This window comes from Podarcis filfolensis (genome assembly GCF_964270895.1).
Source record: "Podarcis filfolensis genome assembly, chromosome: 6".
Taxonomy (NCBI): Eukaryota; Metazoa; Chordata; class Lepidosauria; order Squamata; family Lacertidae; genus Podarcis; species Podarcis filfolensis.
Genome location: NC_139609.1, coordinates 27,623,789 through 27,649,936, shown reverse-complemented (window position 1 = coordinate 27,649,936; position 26,148 = coordinate 27,623,789). Strand labels below are relative to the sequence as shown.

Genomic DNA, 26,148 nt, shown 5'->3' with positions numbered 1-26,148 from the left:
AGGAAGTTGGGACTCGATGGTCCTCAGGGACAAACTCTATGATAGCGTCATAAGCTGCTGGAAGCCATTTTTTGATGCAATGGCCCCACGAGAGTTGTTCTGATTATTAAATGGGAGAGGCGAATTGAATATGACACTTTGCTTTTTAGAGGAAATAAGTCCTAAAAGCACTACATCCCACTAGCTCTGGAAGCTCTCTTACTGGTATATTCTGTTTTAAACTCTCTCTATATATCTATATATATATTGCAGATATATATATGGCAGATTATATTTCAATAAAATGTTTTTGGGCTTCCATAAACATTTAACTCCCCCCCCCCCACAAAATAACAGTCTCTCTCCCCCTGTGCCTGTTTACTCAGGCATTGGTTCGCTGGGCCAGGCCAACAGTGAAGTTAAAGGGCTGCCCCACCCTCAATAAATGTTGTTGTTGTTAATATGATGATGATACACAGTGACAGGGGTGTCAACTTGAATATCAAACATTGGGGTTGGGGGAACACCAGGTAAGCCGCACCCCACACAATCGATCACATGGCATGGTGCACGCACACCATTTGAATGGCGATGCCCATGAACTGGGGGTGGGGGGCTGGAGCCCCACAAATATTTTATTGGAGGGGTATAGTTGGCCCCAAGGAGTTGGCTCCTGCGGATCACCACCAAATAACCCCCACGAAGCGCGACGACGCAAAATACACTGAATGAAAAGTAGTATTGTTGTTGTTGTTGTTGTTGTTGTTGTTGTTATGAACGCACACGCGACACGCAACGGCCCCCCTTCACACGTGCAGCCGGTCTGCGGCCAAGTGACGCGCCTGTGCACGTGCGAGCCGATCCTCCGCGCGCGCGGCGCCCCCTCTGAGCCTTCCTTCGGCGAGCCGAGCGAGGGCCGCGGGCTGGAGGCGACGTGCGCGCCGGCAGAAACGCGGGACTCCTCCTCGGTCTCTTTCGCCTCCCTCCCGCCTCCCCCCGTCTCTCCATCTGGTTCGGTCCTCGCGATGCCGTCGTCGGTTCGTGCTTCCCGCTGGCGCAGCCCATCTCTCCTCCGCTGAAGGGGGGGGTGCGGCGGCGGCGGATGGAGAGATCGAGAGCGCGAGTCGCTTCTCCCGCTTCGTGCCTCCTCGCCTCGCTCTCCCCCGGGCTGGCCATCCTCCCCGGCCGGCTGATGGTGACACTCCGGTCCGTGCTCTTCTGGGCTCTCGTGTACGCTTACTGCGGCCTGTGCGCCTGCAGGGAGCTGCTGAAACTTTTGTGGAGCCTCGGCACGAGGCCGGCCAAGACCTTCCAGTGGCTCATCCGGGAGAACCCGCCGGGCTGCCTCAACGACCCTTGCTGGGGGACTCACTGCTATGTCCGGATCAAGGTAAACAGGAGCTTGCGGGGAGGGGCGACACCGTCCTCACGAGCTGCGGGGTCTGCGTGTCTGCGGGGAGGGAGCCTCGCTTCTGCTGCCCAGGGCAAAGGGGGCACTCGATCGCCCTCTTCGTGGGAAAGGACAAGCACAGGCAGAAAGAGGCTTGCCTTGCTTTCCTCCTCTCTCTCCCTCTCTTTTTCTCCTTCCTTCCCTCCTTCCCAGTTCTGTCGCTGCTGGAAAACAAGGCAGGATGCAGCCCACAGAAAGGGTTGTGTTTGCTCCACAAACACACACACTGCTGCAGATAGATGGGTGCACACACATGTCATCCTGTGCACACACACACACACAACATATATAAATTTGGGGAGGCAGGGGGCGTTATGGAGGAGGCGGGCTTGCAAGCAGCAGTCCATTTCTGAGATGCGAACAGTGAGAATAAGTCCAAGCGAGCTCTCTGGTGTGTCCTGGTGTTGACGGACCACGCGTTTTGTCTGGTTGCGATGTGCCAAAACCTACAGCGGGTCATGATCTGTGTGGGTCGTGATGGGTACAAAGCCATTGTGTGTGACTTGGTTTCGACATTCCTGTCTGGAACAGACACCCCCTGCCCCCCCCCCCAAGAGAGAGAAAGCCTTGAGAGGAAATGCGAATATAAGCAACCAGTGTGCAGACATGAGAGGCAATGCATTCAAGGTGATTTGCAAACATGCTACTCAACCTTGCTTCAGGAAAAAGTCTGGGTGCTTAACCTAACTCCTGGTTTGCCCGATCCTCTTAATCTCTGCAGGCACCGAGTAAAAGTCCAGTATCCGGTCCATATGTGGTATCTGGGGCAGAACTTTTTGGTGAGAAGGCAGTGGTGGCTCTTTCTTTAATCAGATTTATTTGTAATTTTAAAAATGCTTGGAGAGTAGGTACACTCTTCCGGCATGCACACAGAAAGGTCTGCGAGCCCACACTGGGGGGAGTCAAAATTGTCTAGTCTCAAGGCAGAAACTGTGGTGGCTCATGAATCAAATGTCATCTTTGAAGTGCAGAGGCCATGTCCTTGATTCCAGGTCCCAAATTGCTTCAGCAGCATTCATATCTCTGACTTGCCCCGGATTCATCAACTCAGCACCATCAACTCAGGGAAGAAGGACATTGGTGGGACTAGTTTATTGATTCTTTTGCCCTTCCAAAATGATAAATAGAAGATGCACTATACTCGTCTACAATTGTTTGCAGGCTTCATTTTCTCATTAATAAAAAGTAACCCATTAGTGTTCCCAGGAGCTGCGCGGAATGAAGACATGATGTGCTTCTGCCTACTGAAAAGAAATACAAGCTAGAGCAGAATGGCAAGGCTAGTTGGTCATCAGATCCAATCCACCCCACTGGTTCTAGTCCTACCCCATAGAGCATCAGAGATCATGGTGTGCTCGACACCCCTTCAGATATTGGCCCCCATCATGCCTCACCTTAATATTTTCCTGCCAAACCTACCCAACTCTTTCAAGCATCTTCCTACGGCTTGATGCATGGATAGTGCTTAAGTAGAATTCCACATTGCATACGACTACTAGGGTGGCACAAATCAGAACTTCCTCATGTTGATTTCTTCCTCTCTTACTGCTAACGTATAAAATCGGTTACTCTTTGACATGATATTAGCACGGTGTATGGCTTCCCCTGCCCCGCCAGCACCAACCAAATGATGTGAGCCGATTCAGATGTGAGGATCCTAACATGGGATAAAAGGATCCTACACAATGGGGTGGGGGAGAACTTGGCACATAGAATCCACTTTCAGTGACATCCTGTGTTCTGTGTAGCAAGCGGTTCTGTCCTTTAAATGGTTCTGAAACTGTATCTTTCCATACATTGATCCACTACCAAAAGGAAGGAAGAAAACTTAGAAGAGCCTACCCATTCAGGACAAAGTGCTTTTGGGTAGACCACAAACAGGACATGAGATCAGATGTATCTGGAAAAGTTAGGTTTGCGAGTTTCCTTGCAGTTTGTTGGAAAGAGCTTAAAATACAGTGGTACTGATGATAAAGACTCCCGTTAAGAACTTCACACGCTTGTTGGGAAACGTTGGAAGAAAAATAAATTGCAGAGTTGGAACTTCGATATGCACTTAATTTCTATAATGCCGTTGAAATTTTCCCTAAGAAAATGAATTAGCAGTATATATCAAAGCATTGTAAGGTATGTAAAAGCACTGTTGATACTTGAAATTGAATTAACCACCCAGTCAGTTAGCGGTAGTTAAGTGCCCTTAACTACAATAGAAATAAATTATGTAGACTTAATGGCTGTGGAGAAAATTCCTATAAACGAAAGAACAGAGATTTAGAAATCTATGCTCAATCTATAAAACCATAGCTAACTTGAAATTTTAGTGAGAAGTTCTTTTCATGTACATCTAAAATCAAGCAAGTTTTATTTATGGCGATAAAGTATTTAACAGCGAGTCATGTGGCTATTATTCTAAAACTTAGGACACGTGCCAATATCTAGAACCCGATGCAAATAAATTTGCACGGCAATTTATTTCCCTTGCGCTGAAATGAACGAAGCAAGTTTTGCAGCCATAAGAGTAAGATGAGGGAGAACCTCTCTCTAGAAGGGTGGCTGGGCTGCAAGGCTGGGACACTCCCATCTCCAGGAAGCAACCTGATTGAGTGAGTACAAGTGTGCCGTTAAATAGAACTTGCCATGGTTTGTTCTTGTGGCAGCACTGCTAGCCACTTGGCAGCCATAAAACCAGCACAGTGTCAAGTTAAGCACCACTTGTGGGAGTGCAAACTTGGCCCCATAACTGTGGGGGCTGTGGGTGCCATATAGTGTGCATGGCCCTGGAGCCGAAATTTGTGGGTGCTCGGCCCTATCATGGGGAATTTTGTGGGTGCTTAGGGGCCCCAGGGAGTCAGCACCTGTGACCACATGCCTCCACCACTGCCTCATTTTGTCCTCGGGGAAAGGTGCTGGGTGTCCTCTCACATGCAGCAGTATTCAGAAGCGCACACTGGCTGTCTCCGGTGAATTACTTCATAAGATGCTGCTGCTGCTGCATACTTTATCAGCTAATTGCATGTTGATTTGGCCATCAATCTCATCATCTGTCTTGCAATGGCACTTCAGGCCTACTGACTTTTTTTTGTAAAATAAATTAAGTGCCTCTTGAATATTAATTCATTGAATAAAGGCATGAAACACCGTTCCCCATATCAATCAGTCTGGGCTGCTCATGATGTGGGTGGGATAGGGCCTTCTCTGTGGTGGTGCCCCAGCTACAGAATCCCCCCCCCCCCAGCCCTCCTGGAAGCATGGATGAATACAACTCTGCTTCCATTGCTTGGTAAAACACACACTTACTTTCCTAGGCCGTTGCATGTTTTGTTGGATTGCTTTATGAAATTGTTTTGTATTGTTCTGCTAGTTAATGAATTTAAATTTTAATGAGTTGTTTTATGTAGCTGTTGGAATCCACTCTGTGAACACGAGGTGATGAAAAGTGGTCCATAAATGCAAAAAAGGAAAAATACAATGTGAATTTTTGTTTGCTGCAAAACAGCTTTGGAGATGGGAGGGGCAGATGCACAACATCACAGATACTAGCCAGTCAACTCCTGGCAGAGTTGCTTTCTGCATGGAGAGGGAAATGTTTGTCAAAAGATAATGTTTAGAGCTCTTCAGCTGGAGACGAAAATTTTCATGTCACTTCTGTTTTGCATGTTTTTTTCCTTGATAACAGCTTATTCCATTAGTTCCAAGAATATTTATAGAATTAATTATGTATGTATAAGGAGGAAGGATCAGATTATGATTAAATTAGTTTAGCAAGCATGGCTTTTCCTACTCTGTGAATTGTTGTTCTGCAAAGGAATAACTAGAGGGCAGGAATGGAGAACCTGTGACCCAATATTGCTGGACAACAATCCCCACCGTTCCTCACCATTGGCCATGAAGGTTGGGGCTGATGGGACTTGGGAGTCCACAAACATGAGCAGAGCTTCCCTTTCCTGCTGTGAGGAATCTGCAACATCTTCACAATCCAGCTGTGAGGGAGTGAGGAGAAGCCAGGTCATATATACACCGGCTTTAAGATGTCCTTGGCTTTACTGCTTAGAGAAACCTTAGTTCCCAAGCGCTTTACCAATTTTGCCACAAGATTCATTTTACCACAACTTCAGAATAATGAAGCGGCAGCCACATCAACCTCTCTCAATTATCCGGAGCCATCTTCTTGCACTGCAGCTGAGTGTTCGCCTCTCACAGCTGGCTGATGTCAAGCATGAAATGAAGAGAGGCTCTCAAGATAGTTGCTAACAGACAAAGATCCACAGCGCCTGGCTGGTGTCCTTATTAGCACTCTCAGCAGAGAGCTTGTTTGTTGATCTGAAATAGTATGAGAAGTAATGTGACAACCGGTTGAAGTAGAAGTTTGCCTGACACCACTATGGCCCTATTAAGGCTTCGGCGGAAAGCCTGTACAGTTGCAGTGTCCGACCTAGGGTACGTACACACTGTCTTAATTTTGCAGAAGCCAATGCTCCTGATAAGGCGACAGAGGACAGGTGTCTGCAGCATATTTCATAACAAGCTCCAATTAGCTCTCTTTTCCAGGTGTTGCCTGTCATCCCTGCCTGAACCAGAAACAAGGAACTGCATAAATCCTTTTAAGTGCTTGCTTGATTTGTGCAAAGTCGCCATAAAGTGGAACATCCCCCATGTTCCTCCTCCTCTGTTCCTCCCATGCTCCTCCACTCTCCTTGGAAATACCTGGATGCACATCCACAAATAGCACAAGAATCCATAAAACAAGGAGTTGTGAAATAGTCCTGCTAAGGTGCAGACAGACGGCAAATATTCCTGGAGGTGGGGACAGTGTGCTCTCAAGTAAGTTTGACCAGTCCGATGCCATGTGATGGAGAGCCTGGTGTGAATATTAGAACGGTCAGCCGGTTAGAGAAATCTTAACTAATACTGTGCATATATTTTCAGGGTTTATTTTGGATGGTGACCTCATGTGCCACACTAGGCACCAAGGGGAAGGGCAGAACGCACACAGAAGGTCTCATGTTCGACATCCCTTCCCAAAGAGCCACTGCTGGTACAGTCGTACCTCAGAAGCCAAACAGAATCCATTCCGGAAGTCCATTCGACTTGCAAAAGGTTCAAAAACCAAGGCGCGGCTTCCAATTGGCTGCAGGAAGCTTCTGCAGCCAATTAGAAGCCACGGAACCCACGCCTGACATTCGGGTTCCAAAGAACGTTCACAGACCGGAACACTCACTTCCGGGTTTGCAGCGTTTGAGTCGCAAGGCATTTGACTTACAAGGTACGACAGTACTGAGCTACCAGTCTAATGATTTGATTCAGTATAAAGCAGCTTTCTATATTCCTATTCCTTTCTGTGTGTGAGAGAGGAGAAAGGTCTCAGAAGTTGCCTACCTGCCACCCACTCTGAAAGTACTTACATTAGAAAATAATTAACATTTTAAAAAGACCACTGCTCAGGTAATTGGAGGCCCCCTTTTCATCGGTCTGAAGCTTTTAAACTGGTGATGCATTGTATTCTTGTTTATAACTGCACCTTCAGTGATAATGCAGCCGAACCCATCAAGAAATGAAAGGGAGCGAGTTGAAAGAAAACATGACGGCATGCTATTGGTCTTATGAATGCAGAAAAATACTGGACTGCTGCAACTTTCCATGTGACTCTTGAGAAGCACGAAATTCAAGCTATCCTTTGAACAAAGCTCTTCTCCATACCTGAACATTCATCGGTGAATATAAAAACACAACTTGTCTTCTCTTTCACTTCCAGGATTCCGGGTTAAGATTCCACTATGTGGCTGCTGGAGAGAGGGGCAAGCCGCTTATGCTGCTTCTTCATGGCTTTCCGGAGTTCTGGTAAAACTCTTCCTTTATGTTAGTTTTATGCCACATATGCTTCTGTTTATGAACTACATATGCAAGATCAATACCCATGTGTGTTTCGTTATAGTTATTATTAATCTGTACAGAGGCACCAGCTTCCCTTGACAATTGGGGAGCCCCAAACGGGACATCGTGCGATGTCTGAACATTGAGGTGGGCCCAGTCCCCTTAAAAAAAAAACCAACCCAACATTTGGGGGGGTGGGAAACTGCCTCAGCCCCTAGGAATCAGCACCTATGAATCTGTATCCTGCTTTTGTCCAAGAACTCTTAAATTTGTAGCTATTGTATCATACATGCCTTGATCAAGGCATGGTAATTGGTATTACCCATACATGTTGCACATAGCAGACAGGGACCTAAATCCTAATTGTCTACCCGCTACCTGAAAATTTGACATGTGTATGTGTACTTGAAAGGCAATCAAGGTCAGTGTGTATAGGAGTGCAAATTAAACCTTATCAAAGTTGTTTTGCAGGGATGGGGGACCCATGGCTTTCCACGTGTTGCTGGAGTTCATCTCCCATCATTCCCACCCAACACGGCCAGTGGTCAGGGATGAAGGGAGTTGTATCCCAGCAACATCTCTGGAAGAGCACCGTTCCTGCGCTGTTGTTTGGTTATATGACTCCAATTCACTTTTTCTGTGGATTTTGCCCTATTAGTTATATTTTATACAGGGGTGCCAACTTGAGTAAAATATTGGGGGGCAGTAATCCCCCCATAATCAACCACATGATGTGGTGCATACACACCATTTGAATGGCAATGCCCATCAGTTTGGGGGAGCAGCCCCCCAAAATATTTTATTGGGGGGCGAAGCCCCTAGGAGTTGGCTCCTATGGCTTTATAAATGCCACAAAAGGCTATAGCTTCAAATGTAAAGTATTTACTGTCCAAAATTTGTTTTGTTTTTCATTTTTATTAAAGAGAAAACATTTTTTTAAAAAATCTTACGTTGTAACAAAGGAAAGGAAAGTCAGAGAAAAAAGGGCACCAACTTACCATTTGTGTTCTAACATATTAAAAGTTACCTTCTTTTCCATAAATCTATCAATCTGCATTCCTAAGAAACATAATAATAAGATACGAAGTAATACAAACTTAAATAAGAGAGCAAACATGAAGGGGTTGAGGATAGCATTTTCTATCATATATTAACCAAAGTCATGTTGCTATTCTTTTTTATATCTACAATGGAAAACTTCATTCTAAGTTTTAAAAAAATGAAAAAAAAAGTCGGGCATTCCAAATACCAGCAAATACCTTAAAGAAAGATACTAAAGTATCTACCAGTTAATCAGGAACTGATCTTCTACCAGCCTAGGGGCCAAACCAAATATGTGTGTATGCTTGAAGGTGAGGATCTATGGGCCACTCTAGACAACCTGTTTATTGAGTGTTCATCCTGATTTGCTTGTAAAGATTATGCGGAGGTTACATTATAGCCGATCTTTACTGAGCATTTGTGTTTATTTGTTTCCAGGGCAGTTATACAACAGCAAGCATTTGTCCTACATCCATTCTGATTTACGGGGTGTTTATACATCTTCCTGTTAAGTCATTCTTCTCCACTTTTTAATGCATTTCACTTTCCAGACCACTGATTTTCTCAAAAACGGATTTGTTGCAAAATAGTGACACTCCGGAGGCACCCTATGTTTGCCGCTATATGGTGGAAGTGAAATACCTAAATTGGCTGTCCCTGACCAAATTATAAAGTTACAACCTTTAATGATTCCAGCAACTTTAAAACGGAGAAACAGGTACATACTTGCCCTGGACAGTTCATAACCTCACACCCTTGTTCCATGCTCCAGCATCCCACCAGGTCAAATTGGAGTGCATGGGGATGGGAGCAAAACTCACCCACTTCACCTAAACATTTACCTCCCCATGCTGTGCTGCATTAATTCGTACCCCCAACAAGCCAGCTAAGATGTTGGAAGTGACGTCAGCGGGAGCAAAACACAGGGAAGACTCTGGTTCTCTGGGGCTACTTTATTCCCTAGACCAGAGTTTCCCAAACTTAAGTCTCCCACTGTTTTTGAACTACAACTCCCATCATCCCTAGCTAGCAGGACCAGTGGTTAGGGATGATGGGAAGTGTAGTCCAAAAACAGCAGTTTGGGAAACCCTGGTCTAGACAATAATTGTGGGTCTGAAAGTGTGTTTTCTGATCCATCACTGTGGGGTGACATTGATCCTCTTGGCGCCAACTTCTGGTAAGGGTTTCACAATTGAATATCTGCATCTGATGTCCTGTATGAAATTAAAAGGTGAGCTATAAAATGAAAGTTTGGAATAGTTCTGTTTCATATGACTTGAAGGCATTTCCCCCTTCCTTACTTGTGAAATTTGGCCATAACTTGATTAAAATTTGATAGGGCCCAGATAAAATTGCCTCATCAGCCGGGTAGATGACCATCCCTGGTTGACAATATGGCTTGTAGCTTATGTATCTAACTAGTTTAATGGAATATAAGGTAAACAATTTGCTATATAGGCCAACATTAGCATAACACCGCAGTTCACACTGGTGCTATTTTATTTTTTTAAATACAGTATTGAAATAATTTATGAGGTTAAAAATATGTATGATTGACTGTGGGAGAATCACGGCATAAAGTACTACAGCTAAAAATACCGTAGTTATCTACGCAGATTGTATTTATGATGCTGGTGCCTTTTATTGAAACAAAAAGATGAAATGATCACTGAAGAGCATTTCAAAGTGCCTGAAAAACTTCCACTTTTAAAGAGTGAAAACAAGTTATGCAAGAGTAACTCATATTTACAAAATGGGTTAGCATCTTGTTTCAAGGTTAAAGTTTGGGCAAACAAAATAAATAGTCAAAATAAACTGATATGGAGAAGATGAGAAGGCAAAATTAGCTGATTACATACACCATTGGCTGTAAGTATCTCTTAATGTCTTCTTCTTCTTTGGCAATCACTCGTAGCTGAGTAAGATTGTCTTCCATAAACACGGTTTTAACAATGAGTCTGTAAGTGACTGTGGAGGCCGATACTGGATCCACACGTCCTTCCACAGTGGGGACATTGGTTTCCGGGCAGGAGTTGATCATGGTGTGGATTTGCCAAGTGTGACTTCCTCTTAGCACGTTTCTCCCTTGCGTCCCGTGTTCGAGTGTCTTCAAAGCCCATGACACCTTTGGTAAAGCTGTTCTCCAACTGGAGCGCTTGTAGGCCAGTGTTTCCCAGTTATCAGTGTTTATACTACATTTTAAAGATTTGCCTTGAGACAGTCTTTAAACCTCTTTTGTTGACCACCAGCATTACGCTTTCCATTTTTAAGTTCGTAATAGAGTAGTTGCTTTGGAAGACGATCATCAGGCATCTGCACAACATGACCAGTCCAACAAAGCTGATGTTGAAGAATCATTGCTTCAACACTGGTGATCTTTGCTTCTTCTTCTTAATATATAGTCCATATGTATCTACCCAAACCTTAAGTCTGAGTGACTCTGTTGAATGAAGTGAGGCAGATAACCATCAAGATAAGGGCCTTTTTGATAGTGGTACCCTGGCTAAAGAACAGCCTTCCCAGAGAGATTTGCCTGGAACCATCCTTGTGGTCTTTTCATCCTCTCTGTTCACTCCAGGCTTTTAAATAATTTTAAAATCTGTGTTTTAACTTGGGGGGTGCGATGGCTCTTGTTTTCATCTTTGGATTTTTATGGTTTCAGCTCTTATTTTGCATTTAAATTGTTTTCATACTTATTTGTTTTAAGTTGCCCAGAGAGCTTCATGCAATTGGATGTCATACAAATGTTGCAAAACAACAACAACCCAGTAATACAAATAAAAGGGGGGAATCAATAGTAATCTCAAGTCATAGGTGGAAGGGCGGGGTTCAATTCATACATTATTTTTAAAAACAAATTTTTATTGGTTTTTAAACAAATACAATAACCATTAAACACTTACCCAGCAGTACATGTAATTGTGTTTGTTTTCAATCCTTACGTTACTGCAGTGGTGACTTGATCATAGAATCATAGCATTGTAGAGTTCAAGGGTATGCCAAAGGTCATTTGATCCAAACCCCTGTGATGCAGGAATCTCATCCACAAGGAAGCTTCTGATCTGACTAGTTAATTGGATAGTCTAAGAATTAATCCAGAGGTAGCCAAGCCAATACCTTCTTCGGGTATGGTTGGACTAGAACTCCCATCATCCCTGACCTTGGCCTTGCAGGCTGGGGATATTGAGATTCTAGTCCAACATCATTTGGAGATTAGGGTGTGTAAGTCAGTGGGCAAACTCTGATGCTTTTAAAAACCTTTACCTCTATTGCTAAACTTGATCCAAACCTCAAGAGTGCAGCTTCGGACAAGTCGCACGATGCTCATATAGTTTTTGTTCCTAGTAGCAGTTTGGCTACTGTAATAACATATGAATGGGGAATAAGTTTGATGGGAAACAGATATAAAGATTTCATGCTGTGAAATACGTTATAGCCACGTGCGAGATGCTAATAATATGCTAATAATTGGCATATTTTCTAAATACGCACATATTTACACTGTTGGGCTTGGGGTATCCTTTGCTCTTGCTTGTCTGAAGAACCTTCATGGTAGTCTAGAGAATTGTCTGAGGTAACTATGCACTTCTATGGGTAAAAGCAGCCTGGCCAGTGCTTAGAGAGGTAAACAGAAAGATTCTAAGCTTCTCCCAGAGATAGGTATGATTTATTTATCTTACATAACTGATATGCTATAAATGGGTTTGCAGAAAATAGGACTTGCTTCTCATGAACAGCATTTATAGGGAGATTGGCCCCTGCCTCACAGTTTAAACAACAACAATAGGGCTCTGGGGAAATTGGAGTGGGACTGAAAAAGACGCCATTGTGTTTCCTGAGCACTGCATATTTGGGAAGAAGAGGGGGACTGTGGAGCCTTTGAAAACTGGACCCACCAAAATAAATAGCATCTCCAATGAAAAGAAAATCTATACTTTGGACTATCCAACAATTTATTCAGAGTTTAAAATAATAGAGAGAGAAAGGCAAGCAGGATGTGAAGGAAAATTAAAAAAAAAATCCTTCCAGTAGCACCTTAGAGACCAACTAAGTTTGTTATTGGTATGAGCTTCCATGTGCATGCACACTTCTACAGATATATCTAGGATGTGAATAGAGATGCAAGATCCTTTTCAAAGTATTTTTAATGAAGCTTTTAGAAATACTTTAAATTATTCAAAGTGGTGTCCCCCCCAGCTTGTCATGGCCGTTCAGTGACAATGGAAACTGATGGGCAATTAGGCAGCTCTTTGTCCAAGCCATCTTAGAATGCACTTTGAGCCACCCACCTGACAGGATGCGTTTTCAGACCAGTTTTGTTTAAGATAATGTGCAATGGAGAAGACTCCTTTGTGCATTATTTACGGATGGCAATACTGTATCAAGATATCTGGGGGTTTTTATGTTGATCATCTCCATGCAAATAGAGATCTATAAAGGTCCGTTGTTGGGTGTTTTGGAGTGCTGGTGTTTTTATGTGCCAGTCTTAGATATCAGAAAAATTCTGTGTAGTTGAAAAGCACAGCTTTATAACACACACTGTGTATGCAGAAAAGCCTTTGCTCAATCCCTAGCAAAGAAGGGATGTGAAAAATGGGAAGAAGAAAGGTGGGGGCCCTGGGAGTAGGGATGTGAGGGGCCATAAGGAGAGGGGGAAAACAGCCATGAAGAGGGGTGTGTGTGAGTGAGAAAAACCCAGCCAGGGAAAGAGATTGGGATTTGTGTGACAGGGTTGGCTATTAGGGAAAGAGGATTGCAGAGAAAGGGGTGGGTTGGGTTGGCAGAGTGGAAATGAGTGAATCAAGAGTTAAGGGATGTACATATCATCATTTGAAGGGATGCGGGTGGCACTGTGGGTTAAACCACAGAGTCTAGGACTTGCCGATCAGAAGGTCGGCGGTTCGAATCCCCGCGACGGGGTGAGCTCCCGTTGCTCGGTGCCTGCTCCTGCCAACCTAGCAGTTCAAAAGCACGTCAAAGTGAAAGTAGATAAATAGGCGGGAAGGTAAACGGCGTTTCCGTGTGCTGCTCTGGTTTGCCAGAAGCGGCTTAGTCATGCTGGCCACATGATCCGGAAGCTGTACACCGGCTCCCTCGGCCAATAAAGCGAGATGAGCGCCACAACCCCAGAGTCGGCCACGACTGGACCTAATGGTCAGGGGTCCCTTTACAGTGGTACCTCTGGTTATGTACTTAATTCGTTCCGGAGGTCCGTTCTTAACCTGAAACTGTTCTTAACCTGAAGCACCACTTTCGCTAATGGGGCCTCCCACTGCTGCTGTGCTGCTGCCGGTCGATTTCTGTTCTCATCCTGAAGCAAAGTTCTTAACCCGAGGTATTTCTGGGTTAGCGGAGTCTGTAACCCGAAGCGTATGTAACCCGAGGTACCACTGTACTTTATATCATCATTTACTCTGGTTCCAGTGTGCTCCCACCACTACTGCTTAAAACCGAGTGAACATGACATCAGCCACAATATACATGCATCCTGTAGTTTCTCGAGAAATACTCCTAACGGATGCATTTCCCCTCAAATCAGCTTCCATCCGACTTGAAAACTCAAGCCGCAGTTAAGTTCAGCCGTAACGTGCGTGCAGAAGACACCTTCCTTCAGTAGCAGTTTAGGGGGTTGCAGACATGGGGGAACGAAACAGGTAATGCTTTCGGGGCGACCACCACACCCTCTCTGGTGTGCACAGGAAGCGTTAGTGCGACTTGAAGCACAGTGAGGGGAAACGACATTGCAGCATTTTAAGCTACTAATGTGTACATACCGTTTACTGAAGAGGAACTGACTTGAGGCAGATGCTGGGTGAGTAATGCATTTGGGAGGAATTTATCAGATGGTGCTTTTCCTATTAATCTTGGGTGAACAAAGCAATTTTAGAGGAATGCGTTTGGAGGTGATTGGGGGAAAATAATGAGCTCGCTTTCTGTGAAACTGGTGTTCTGCTGGAACTGAAAAATGTAGGCGCAAAGGAGTCTACCTGTGCCTGGTTTTATGCTTCCTGTGCCTGGTTTTGCCTTCCATTAAATGGGTGTGCTTCATTGTGCTAGTTACATTTGTGACTAATCACATCCACAGTTGCCATTTTACAACTGACCATGCCCCCATGGTAGCCATCTTTGCAATAATGTCCACAACACTTTCTTAAAATTCCCAATGTGCCTTTGGGCTGAAAAGATTGAGATCTTTGCATACTTTCCTGTGCAATCTGGAAATTTCAGAGTCAAAGTTCAATAGTTCTACAGGCATAATTATATGTAGGTGAGTCTCTTCTCCTTGCTAACAACAAGGCAGTTATATAGGCTTAAATGACCAGGTGATGTATAGTACATTATTATTAGCTTTAGTTGCAATAGAATTCATTGCCACACACCGTATATAGCACCTTCCAGGATCCTTTTAATCTTGACCCCTTTGTTATCCAGTCATAGTCAATTATATGTTTAAATGAATAATATTCAAACTCAGGCTATTTGTGCTTATTTAATTCATTTTTCTTATTAACTTCCTAAAATATAATACATTTGAGTGGTTCTACCCAGGTACTACTGGTGAAATTATATGGAAGTATCAAATCACTGACAGCTGTTAATCTTCATCATAAGAGACAGCTGAGATTGACTGAAGAACTGATTGAGAAATACAGCAGGAAGGGAAAAAATCACAGAATTTCGTTAATTTGCTGCATGCGTTACATCTTCTTTTGAGCTGGAGAGCAAACAAGTTTTCTTGCTTTTTATCTTCTGAAAAAGAGCCAAACTTTATCCATCTGATTACTCCTGAGGCCTATTTCTTCTGGTCCAGATAGTCGTTTGTTTGTTTGTTTGTTTGTTTGTTTGTTTGTTTGTTTGTTGTTTTAAAAGGCAAAAAAGATGAGAAAGAAAGCTTTATTTTTACATTATCGAAGTCAATTCAGTACCCTTTTTAAAGGTGCCCAGGGCTACTCTAAAGACATACTTTAGCCACATTCATTCCTGTATTTACTCATACAGATATTTCATGAGAGCAAAATGGCAGGGGAAGGCAATGGCCCAGAAATGTCCTCCTTCAAACGGGATACATCTAGCTGCATCAGTTTCCCAGATTATGGCAGAAAGTCTACGAGAAGCTCATGAGGCAGAGCAAAGAGGAGCAGCAAGTCACGGAAGTGGCTGTGTTAACAGTATAGCAATGAAGCATTTTCCTTTCGATGAGCAAGTACTGGAATCTTACTGTATGTTTGGGAACATTTGGGGTCTCCCCACCTCACAATAGGTAACCAGAGCATATCAGTATCAGACAAAGACTCATACGCCTAGCGCTAGATCAGCAAACAGTGGCGCAGGTTTCCAGAGAAAGCCCCTCGGCCATAGCTGTCAAGTGTCCCTTATTTGAAGGGACAGTCCCTTATTCCAGTGCCATGTCCCGCTGCTGTCCCTTATTGATGGATGTCCCTTAAATGTCCCTTAAATTATGTGCCTTAAATTTCAAAGGAAGCAGCTCCTCTCCCTCCCTCCCTGCCGGCCAGGGAGGAGGGAGGCTCCAACTGTGTTGCTTGGCTGTGTTGCTCACCCAATAAGAAGTCTAAGAATGACTGGGGGGTGGAGCTTGCATGCCTTGTGTGTGGCTAGTTAATGCAAGCTGAGGGGTTTTTTGAATGCTGGACGCCATTTTGTTGCACGTGCTGCTGCAAACTTTGCAGTGCAAAGCCAGGCCGGGGAGCCATCTTAAGTTGAGGCTGCATAGGCCTTGTGGTGCATGTGATTCAGATTCTATTCAGCTGAACCTCTGGTTACAAAGTTGGTTGGACAGTGTTCTCGAAGCTACCCAGCATGAGTTTGACCAGACTGCAGGAGGACAGGAAGACTGGAGTGCCTGGAACAGGTGAGGCTGCAGGTCCCTTATTTTGGCTGCTGGTCCCTTATTTTCAAAACTGTAAGTTGACAGCTATGCCCTCAGCTCTAAAGTTGTTTTGCTTTCAGACGACTCGCAGCGCTCTCCTCCCACCTCCAAATTCAAAGTTACAGTGGTACCTCGGGCTAAGTTCTTAATTCGTTCCGGAGGTCCGTACTTAACCTGAAACTGTTCTTAACCTGAAGCACCACTTTAGCTAATGGGGCCTCCTGCTGCTGCTGCGCTGCCAGAGCACGATTTCTGTTCTCATCCTGAAGCAATGTTCTTAACCTGAAGCACTATTTCTGGGTTTGCGGAGTCTGTAACCTGAAGCGTATGTAACCTGAAGCGTATGTAACCCAAGGTACCACTGTATTAAATTGGCTCCAAGCTGCTTTTCTGTACGACCTCACATGAACTACAGTACAGGCTTTCTCTATATGACTTCCCCTCACAACTCAAATCAGGAGTATTAAACTAGCAAGTATTACCTGGAGAGAGATTCCCAAGTATCAGAAGACTGTCTCCTATAACTAGCTTCCATTGATCATTCTGAGCTATTAACAGTGCATCAAACTAACCAATGATGATATCTCAGGCTCAGGAACCAAGAAGAAAAGAAATTTTTAAAAAGTATGGGAAATGTTTATAATATGTATACAAAATCATTGTAAACAGGTTAAAACATTAGCAGGGTTTTAAATGCACTTGTAATGTAATGGAAACTACAGATAATTTAGGAAGATGAAGATTTTAGACAAGTATTGATATGCAGATGAAAACAGAATTAAGAGGACCCATGGATGGGTTGGAGAAGAAGTCAGGAGATTCAGAGTAATCTCAATACATGAATGTGTAAGATATCTGGATGTAACTTTATCATTATTCTTTATTGTTTCTCTTTCTTTCTTTTCTTTTTTAACATTGGAAATCAAATTACAAAATAAAAATAAAAATGATGATCTTTCAGCATCCATAACAAGACATCTTTACTAAAGGTGTAGGGACATCGTAGTTACATTCTGCATTGGGCACAGGAGTTAGGCTAGATGATATCCAACTCCGTATTTCTGTGAGGTAAAGTGATGCCTTGTTGATGCGGTGAATGTATCACCTTGTTTTGAGTTGTTTTGATCTGATGCAGCAAGATCAATATTGCGGGTTTTTGCTTCTGTGCAGTTTTTGTTTCTTCTTTTTTATATAAAAAATGCTGGTATAACATCTTTCTTGAATTCAGGTTTGTGATCTTTTATGTTTCTGGTGTGAACTGCTTTTCTAAAAATAAGGTAAAACAGCTTATCAACCTTAAGTTAAAAAAAATACTAGGAAGTAAAACATTTTTCTTCTTTAATAGGTACTCCTGGCGTCATCAAATGCGGGAATTTAAGAGCGAATACCGAGTTGTGGCCTTGGATTTGAGAGGTTACGGAGAAACCGATGCCCCTGCCCAGAGAGAGAATTACAAGCTAGACTGTCTGATTACAGATATAAAGGATATATTGGAGTCTCTTGGTGTGTTAATAGCATCCAAGCTGCCCAGCTTATAATAATCCTAAAAGGGAGAACGATAACATTTCCCCTTTAACAAATTCTTGTTTAAATATGGCTGTTCATGTGTGCAGTGCATGCTATTTTTCTTAATTTAAATCTTAATTCAGGGAAATTTGTGTGGATTTTTAAAAGCCGCGATTCTTGAGCTGTTTATCAAAAATTCCTTAATTGAATCGGAATGAAAGCGTCAACATATGCAGTGCTCACATGCTGGGAGTTAAATGGAAAGGTCTTTCTCGACAATAAAGCCCAGTAGAAAGACAGCCAGAATGCATTTGCTCCAGGTAGACCACCCGTTGCACGGAAACTACAATTTATCCAGCAGCAAATCCGCATTAAGTTGCCAATGGGAAAATGCAATTCTCGCCCACACCCTGAGCAAATGCAGTTTCTATGAGGAAGATGACTGTAATTCATTTACAGGCACTTACTGGTTTGATGGCCAGCGCCACAGCTTTCCCCAACCTACATAAATTCTTGGATGGCTGCTTAAGCAGAGAAAAACTCCTCTCCCTCAGCTTCCTCGAGGGTCGTGCTGTCTCATTCTTCTGCGCTGGAACACAGTCTTTTGATATGCCCCCCTCCCCCCCAAAAAGAGGAGCTGTGTATGTGTGGGAATGAAAAGCAGGAAGGCCATCTCCACATAGCAAGACCATCCCTGCCCTCAACAAAACAACATACAAATGAGTTGCTTGCAAGTATTGTATTTGCGATGAAAGAAAGCACATATCTGTGGGAATACGGAACCTAAGGTAAATTGAGGTAGATGTAAAGTGTCTGGAAAAGGCCAAACATTTCTATCTGTCAGACCGACAGACAGATATGAAACCACAGCAAGCATCTCAATCCGTAAGACAGAAGGTTGTAAAAGGGGCTTCGTTTTTCTTGTAATTTTAAAAAATCTCTCTTTCCTGGTTGTATAATATTGCAGCCTTATTCCCCCACCCTTCTTGTTATAAGTTGATAAAGGGACGTGGATGGCGCTGTTGTCTAAACCACTGAACCTTTTGGGCTTGCTGATCAGAAGGTCTGTGGTCTGAATCCACACAATGGACTGAGCTCCCGTTGCTCTGTCCCAGCTTCTGCCAACCTAGCAGTTCTAAAGCACACCATTGCAAATAGAAAAGCTGTTTGCGGACAAACACTGGCTCCCTTGGCCTGAAAAGTGAGATGAGTGCCGCACCCCATAGTTGCCTTTGACTGGACTTAACCATCCAGGGGTCCTTTACCTCATAAGGTAAAGGTAAAGGGACCATTAGGTCCAGTCGTGACCGACTCTGGGGTTGCGGCGCTCATCTCGATTTATTGGCCGAGGGAGCCAGCGTACAGCTTCTGGGTCATGTGGCCAGCATGACTAAGCCGCTTCTGGCGAACCAGAGCAGCATACGGAAATGCTGTTTACCTTCCTGCCGGAGCGGTACCTATTTATCTACTTGCACTTTGAGGTGCTTTCGAACTGCTAGGTTGGCAGGAGCAGGGACCGAGCAACAGGAGCTCACCCCGTCAGAGGGATTCGAACCGCCGACCTTCTGATTGGCAAGCCCAGGCTCTGTAGTTTAACCCACAGCACCACACGCGTCCCTCCTTTACCTTATAAGTTGCTCTAAAACACGTGCTGGAATATAAATAAACTCCAGTTACGAAAGAGGGGGGAAAGGGCTTTTAAGAAATTTCCCACCTTGTTGCTATGTTGTATCCCATGATTCTGAAAGCAGTTTATTAATAGAAGCACCCACCTATCGTGGTATGAATAATTTGCCAAGGGGTGAGTTGGGAGGGGCAGGGATGTAATTGAGACATACTGCAACTTCTGCTGTCATTCCCTTTGATGTGATAATGTATTTGGATGCAACTGCTGGTAAACAACTATCAGAAATCTATTTTTAAATAACAGGGTACAGCAAGTGTGTGCTGATTGGTCACGACTGGGGTGGAATGATTGCTTGGCTAGCTGCTATTTGTTACCCAGAAATGGTGACGAAGCTGATTGTTGTGAATTTCCCCCATCCTTCAGTTTTTACAGGTAAGTTTTTGGGGAGATGGGATCCAATGTTCTATCTGTCTGTAGCATTCTCATCTTTAAGCAGAGATGTGAGGTGCTGTTTTTTCTAGAAAAAGAGGTGCCAAGCCCCGGTGCCAAGTTAAGAACAGAGTGGATTTGAATTGGAAGAATAAACATACCCAGGTGCCTCAAGCCATTAGAGAAAATGGTAGAGCAAACTTCTTCAGAAACATAAGTACATAAAAAGAGTCACGTTAGTTTATACCAAAGGCCCATCTAAATCAGTATTCTGCTCAACTCAGTGGCTCACCAGTAGCCAATAGGAATTATTCAAACCCATAAGTGCTGAGCACTTGCGACTCCCAGCAGCTGCTTTTCAGAGGTATAATGCTTCTGAGACCAGGGTGGAATTGATTTAAATCAAATCAATTTAAATCACAATTTAAATCACTTTTTACAGAAAGACTCATTCTTGCTGGTAGAATCTTAATATTTACAACCAGATGAAGGGTGTCATTTTTGGAATAATAAATTTTCAGAGTAGTTTTTACAGTTATATGAAAAGTTACTGATTTGGTTATACTATTAGAAATACATAGACAGATAATTATGAAATTATTGTGAGGTTTAATAAGTTAACAGTTTATATTTGGATAACTTTTCTGCTGTACTTTATTGGAAGGAGAAAAACAATCATTTCCTTAATAACAATTTAAAACAATTTATTTAACTAAAACAATAACATTATAGCATCTGTATCTATGTTTGTTAACTGATGTGGTTAAACAATTAAAAAAAAAACAACTTAGACTGAGTTTTAGCACACATGAAAAACTTAAATCCTTATTTCCTGATGAATAGCCTTTAGACTATAGTGTAACATAAATAGAAAGCTATCTTTAGAAAGATTTTTCCTCCAAAAGCATTTATTTTAAAAATCCGATTTAAATTTTAAAAAAAATCTTTTTTTAATTTTTTTAAAAAATCATTGATTTTTATCCACCCTGTCTGAGACTGAACATACAGTACAAAGTGTCATGACTAATAGGCATCAATAGCCCACGTGGTCAGAATGAAAGGGAGGTTCAAGTCGGCAGAACCTAGGGTTGCCATATTCCAAAAAGTGAAAACCAGCTTTTTTAAAGTGTTCCCTATGATCCAGGACAAAGCACCACCTTTCGGAAATTCCCAAAAGCTTAGCACTTCTGTGTTCTCTCCCTCTTGCTTCTGTAAGATTAAGGAGAAAATAAGGTGTACGAGCTGCGATCCTAAGTGCAGTTCCTAGAGAATAAGTCTCCATGAACGTGATTGGACTCTCTTTCTGGGTAAACGTGCATAGGATTGTCTGCAACATTACTAATTCCTAGGTGCAAAAGGATATTAACATTTTATCATAATTCGAAATCTTCAGCTTTTCATTTCAATTCACAGGTGTGTTTCCCTTTTCATCATCATCATCATCATCATCATCATCATCATCATCATCATTTATTTGCCTTTCCACAAAATTGTGCCCAAAGTGCCTCACAGCATATGAAATAAGCCATAATAAATACACCAAGCTTAAAAAAAACCAACCCCAAATATGTCTTTTCTTTTCAAGAATACATTCTACGACATCCATCACAAATGATTAAATCTGCCTACTACTACTTCTTCCAAATGCCATGGTTTCCTGAACTTATGTTTACGATAAATGATTTTAAGGTAAGTGTGCCAAGAGAGAGAATTTGTATCGTTTGTGGAAACATTGCTGCGCAGAAAAGAAAGGTATGTTTTTAATGCTTCCAACCAGGGATGGACAGATCTCCTTGGCACGACATTGAATACAAACCCACAGTCCCCAACACGTTCCAGAACACCTTGGAACTGTTTCAGAGCTAGGGAAATTTGAACTGGCCCACATTTATCAGCTTTGCAGTTTCCAAAACAACATGCAGACTGGAACAGACCTGTCCTTCAAAATTTGCACTTACCCCAATTTTGCAATGCAGTTCTCCAACCAGTATTTACAAAGGCACATATTTATGGGGAAAGTGCACCTAAAAATGAAAGTACTCATGAAAATAATATACAGAAATCCATTATATTAGGGAAAACTCACAAAAATTTGTACGTGAGACAAAACTGCATATAAAAATGTGTTTATCGTGTGGATTTTTTTAAAATAAAAAAATGCTAATTGCTGCAAAATGTGGAAAATTGCAGATTGGGGAAAAATGAGAAACTGGGAAAACTGAAATTGAAATATCCTTCCATACTTATTCAGCATAGCCTGTTCTTACCTTGCTTCAGTAACTGGGGGTTAATTTTTTGAAATCACGTACTTCTGCAAAGTTGGGGGTTCCACTGAGGCGGCTGATGCCACCTTATTGTCCATAACTTCTGAAGGTGGGAAATAGAAGTATGATAACAGAAGAATTAATATAAAGCAAATGAGAGACAATTACAGTGCTTATGAATGATAACTGTCTAGTAATTTTGGACAGATTTAATTCTTGTTACTTATTTGTTGCCATAGATTCTGAAAAGCCTCTTTACTGGCCAGTCAAGTGGAATTGGAAGGAAGGGCTGTAGGCTAACAGCGGAAGATATTGAAGCTTACCTATATGTATTCTCCCAACCAGGTGCACTAACCGGTCCCATTAATCACTATAGAAACCTTTTCAGGTCAGTCTATTGTTCTTTGATCAATCACATAATAGGAGCCACTGTTCACAAGCACAACCTAGAGGTGTTCGGGTACAGAGTATGGCTTAATTTAGGTGCAGAAGTCATTACCATGCACTATACACTGTGGGTTAAACCACAGAGCCTAGGACTTGCCGATCAGAAGGTCGGCGGTTCGAATCCCCACGACGGGGTGAGCTCCCGTTGCTCAGTCCCAGCTCCTGCCAACCTAGCAGTTCAAAAGCACGTCAAAGTGCAAGTAGATAAATAGGTACCACTCCAGCGGGAAGGTAAATGGTGTTTTCATGTGCTGCTCTGGTTCGCCAGAAGCGGCTTAGTCATGCTGGCCACATGACCCGGAAGCTGTACGCTGGCTCCCTCGGCCAATAAAGCGAGATGAGCGCCGCAACCGCAGAGTTGGTCACGAATGGACCTAACGGTCAGGGGTCCCTTTACCTTTATACATGCATACAGAAACATAGCAGTCACTTCTCAAAGCTCTGTAAGAGATAAAATGGGAGTGTTTGGTGGCCTTAGTGTGAATTTTCGACCTTGAAACTCAGTTCAGACTCTCTGAAATGCCTCTGGGGCATGGGGGAGGAAGGACAAAACTAGTTTGGAAATGGATGTTCAGCTGGGGGGTATATGACTTTTCTTAATTTGAAATTTATCTAAAGGAGGAGGATGGTAAATGTTATGTATGCAGCATAGGCTAAGTCCAGGCTGCTTGCATGCCATTGCAGACCTACGCCTTGATGTCTTTTGGAGCTCAGGAGCCTTCAGCTGCAGAAGAAAAGACGGGAAGGATTCTAAAACGCTCCAATGGTATTTGCTGGTAGCTGGCAAGCAGCCATCCCTGCTGCGATAGGGCCAGTGTTGTGATTTGCTAGTTGCAGCATAAGGCAACCTATCACAGGCAGGCTGGGCCGGTTTAAGGTATATACCGTATTTTTCGCCTTATAGGGCGCACCGGCCCATAGGGCGCACCTAGGGTTTTTTTTGGGGGGGGAATAAAGAAAAAAAAATCCCCCCAGGCGCGGGGCTGGGGCGGGGGAAGCCCAAGCTTCCCCCGACCCCAGCCCCCAGAACAGGAACTCCCACGGGCTCCCAAGGCTTGCGGATAGCTTCCTGAAGCCTGGAGAGCGAGACGGGTCGGTGCGCACCGACCCCTCTTGCTCTCCAGGCTTCAGCGAAAGCCTGCATTCACCCCATAGGACGCACACACATTTCTCCTTCATTTTTGGAGGGGAAAAAGTGTGTCCTATAGGGCGAAAAATACTGTATACTGGGCCAAATGCCCCCTTTTGTCATTATTGTTCCTGATGTGTTATTAAATTCTCTAGAGCTGAATCTAGGCCTTGAGTCCTGCTCGAACCCACCTACCCTTCAGTAATGTCACTTGAAAGTTGCGGTCTAATTTGCCTTTAATACGGGATGAGTTTATATGAAGAGAAAAGCCCTGTTTTCCTTTGTTCCTTATAAATGTGTCCTCGTGTGGCATAACAGGGGTATAGGCTGATAACCAATTGTGGCACACTTGCCTAGTGGACTTCTGCTTGTGCAACTAGCACTCCCCATTCCTGCCTTCCCATGTGCTCCCGAAATCCGCTCCATAGGGTTCCCTAACCCTCTGGATCAGATGGGGGATGCATTGCCACAAGAGAGAAAGGAGCAGTCCAACTCTGATCACACAATCGGATCTGATTTCTTTCCGCAGGGCCTTTAAGACAGGGTTGTTCCGCTTGGCCTTTGGCTTGGAATCAATTTGATTCCCTCCCCCTCTTTCTTTTTCCTTTCTCCTCCTGTGATGAGGCTGCATTTTAATTGTTTTAATGTTGTATTTTAATCTTGTTTTTAAGTTGTATTCATTCAACTCGTTTTTATTATTGGTTGTTAGCCGCCCTGAGCCTGGCCTTGGCTGGGGAGGGTGGGGTATAAATAAAAATTATTATTATTATTATTAAAGCTAGTAGTAGCCCCAGATTGTATTTTGTATCCCTGCCTGAATCGAAGGAAGGTAGGCCCAGATAAACATGGCAGTGCAGAAATATATACAGACCTGTGTCCACACTGGCTACACAAGTTAGCCTGATTTCAGGTTGGATCTCTCTTGGTGGATTGGAGTGACAGACTATGAAATGAAATTAAACCTGATCCGTTTGTCCTGATTTTTAAAATAATAAGATCTTTATTTTCTTTTCTTTTTTTAAAGTTGCTTGCCTCTGCAGCACCATGAGGTCACCATGCCCACTCTGTTGCTGTGGGGAGAAAAAGATCCTTTCATGGAGGTTGAGATGGCAGAAATCACAAGGATTTATGTAAAAAATCAGTTTAGACTTACGATTCTGTCCGAAGCCAGTCACTGGCTCCAACAAGATCAGCCTGACATTGTGAACAAGTTGATATGGACTTTCCTGAAAGAAGAGTCAAGAAAAAGAGAGTGACTGTTGTTGTTTTTTGCTGGCACAATCTAAATGTTAAAATTAATTGTGATCAGGGCCATATTTGCAGCAAACCTTAGACCTGAGCTCTGCTAGAGAAAATGTTTTTCAATGTACTGTACGTATTGATGCCAATGTTATTACAAGAAGGTGGTGTAAGACTCTGTAATGTTAATGTTGGTTTTACCTGTATTCTGTATTTTGCACATGAAACACTTGCCTTAAAAATGTTTGTGCTTGTACAATAAGGAACTCATAGAAAGTTGCTTAGTTTTGGTTACTCACTTGCTTTAAAATTCTAATGTGTGGTGCCTTTAACAAATTTATAATGATGAATCAGTGCAGGGGTACCAGATGTAAAAGAAGTTATTATTGGTATGATGATCAATTTTCATTCTACCGGTTGGAATTTTTTTTACTGTATTTTTACCATTAAAAATGTTAACAGGTCTTTTGGTCTACATATTACTGCAAAAGCCTAAAGAAAACAAAACTTGTGTCTGGGCACATTTTGAGATCCTAAAGTGACAAATAAGATGTAATTGTGCTAAGTTGATAGCTGCTTGTCCGGTGATGTAAACTGGAGAAAAAACCTAGGATGTATAGACATAGTGTTTCAACAACTAAAATAGAGAATGAAGAACTATGACGACTTATGTATCCTAGTATTTGCCTTGTTCTAATAAACTGCAACTGACATGGTGCCCTGTACCCAGCTCTTTATAGTGAGTTTTCTAAATGTTTGACAGAAACACTAGGTATCCATTCATGATTGGTTGACTCCTTTGTGATATCATTATCCCAATTACCAGGGAGGCATTCCTCATCCTAATCCCCTCTTGCTGTGGGACTGTGACCTATCTGTACCATACATTTAAAGCGGTATCATACCAGAGACGCCTTCCCCAAAGAATTATGGGAAGTGTAGTTTGTAAAGGTTGCTGCGGGTTGCTAGGAAGCTATTACCATCTTCACAAAACTACAAGTTTTAATGGTTTAATGATCCATACCTCTTCCCAGGGAATTCTGGACATTGAAGCTCTGTGAAGGAAATTGGGGTCTCCTAAGAACGCTGCAGAGGGATGCGGGTGGCGCTGTGGTCTAAACCACAGAACCTAGGACTTGCCGATCAGAAGGTCGCAGTTCGAATCCCCACGACGGGGTGAGCTCCCGTTGCTCAGTCCCTGCTCCTGCCAACCTAGCAGTTTGAAAGCACCCCTAAGTGCAAGTAGATAAATAGGTACCGCCCTGGCGGGAAGGTAAA

The 26,148-nt window shown here is 43.1% G+C and overlaps 1 protein-coding gene across 1 annotated transcript; it reads left to right on the top strand.

Moving 5' to 3' along the window:
* The first annotated feature begins 849 nt into the window (after positions 1-849).
* On the top strand, positions 850-25,595 carry EPHX4 (epoxide hydrolase 4). Its single transcript, XM_083620722.1, has 7 exons — positions 850-1,369; positions 7,182-7,267; positions 17,575-17,732; positions 19,666-19,794; positions 21,377-21,480; positions 22,295-22,443; positions 24,656-25,595. The coding sequence occupies exons 1-7, from the start codon at positions 1,082-1,084 to the stop codon at positions 24,885-24,887; spliced, it is 1,146 nt and encodes a 381-aa protein (XP_083476848.1). The 5' UTR covers positions 850-1,081; the 3' UTR covers positions 24,888-25,595.
* The last annotated feature ends 553 nt before the right edge of the window (positions 25,596-26,148 follow it).

What these genes read in the sequence shown, in the direction of transcription:
- EPHX4 (XM_083620722.1), top strand. Translation starts at nt 1,082, where the DNA reads ATGGAGAGATCGAGAGCGCGAGTCGCTTCTCCCGCTTCGTGCCTCCTC. An exon ending in GGATATATTGGAGTCTCTTG is followed by an intron (nt 17,733 to 19,665) that starts GTGTGTTAATAG and finishes TTTAAATAACAG; the next exon opens with GGTACAGCAAGTGTGTGCTG. An exon ending in CCATCCTTCAGTTTTTACAG is followed by an intron (nt 19,795 to 21,376) that starts GTAAGTTTTTGG and finishes TTTCTTTTCAAG; the next exon opens with AATACATTCTACGACATCCA.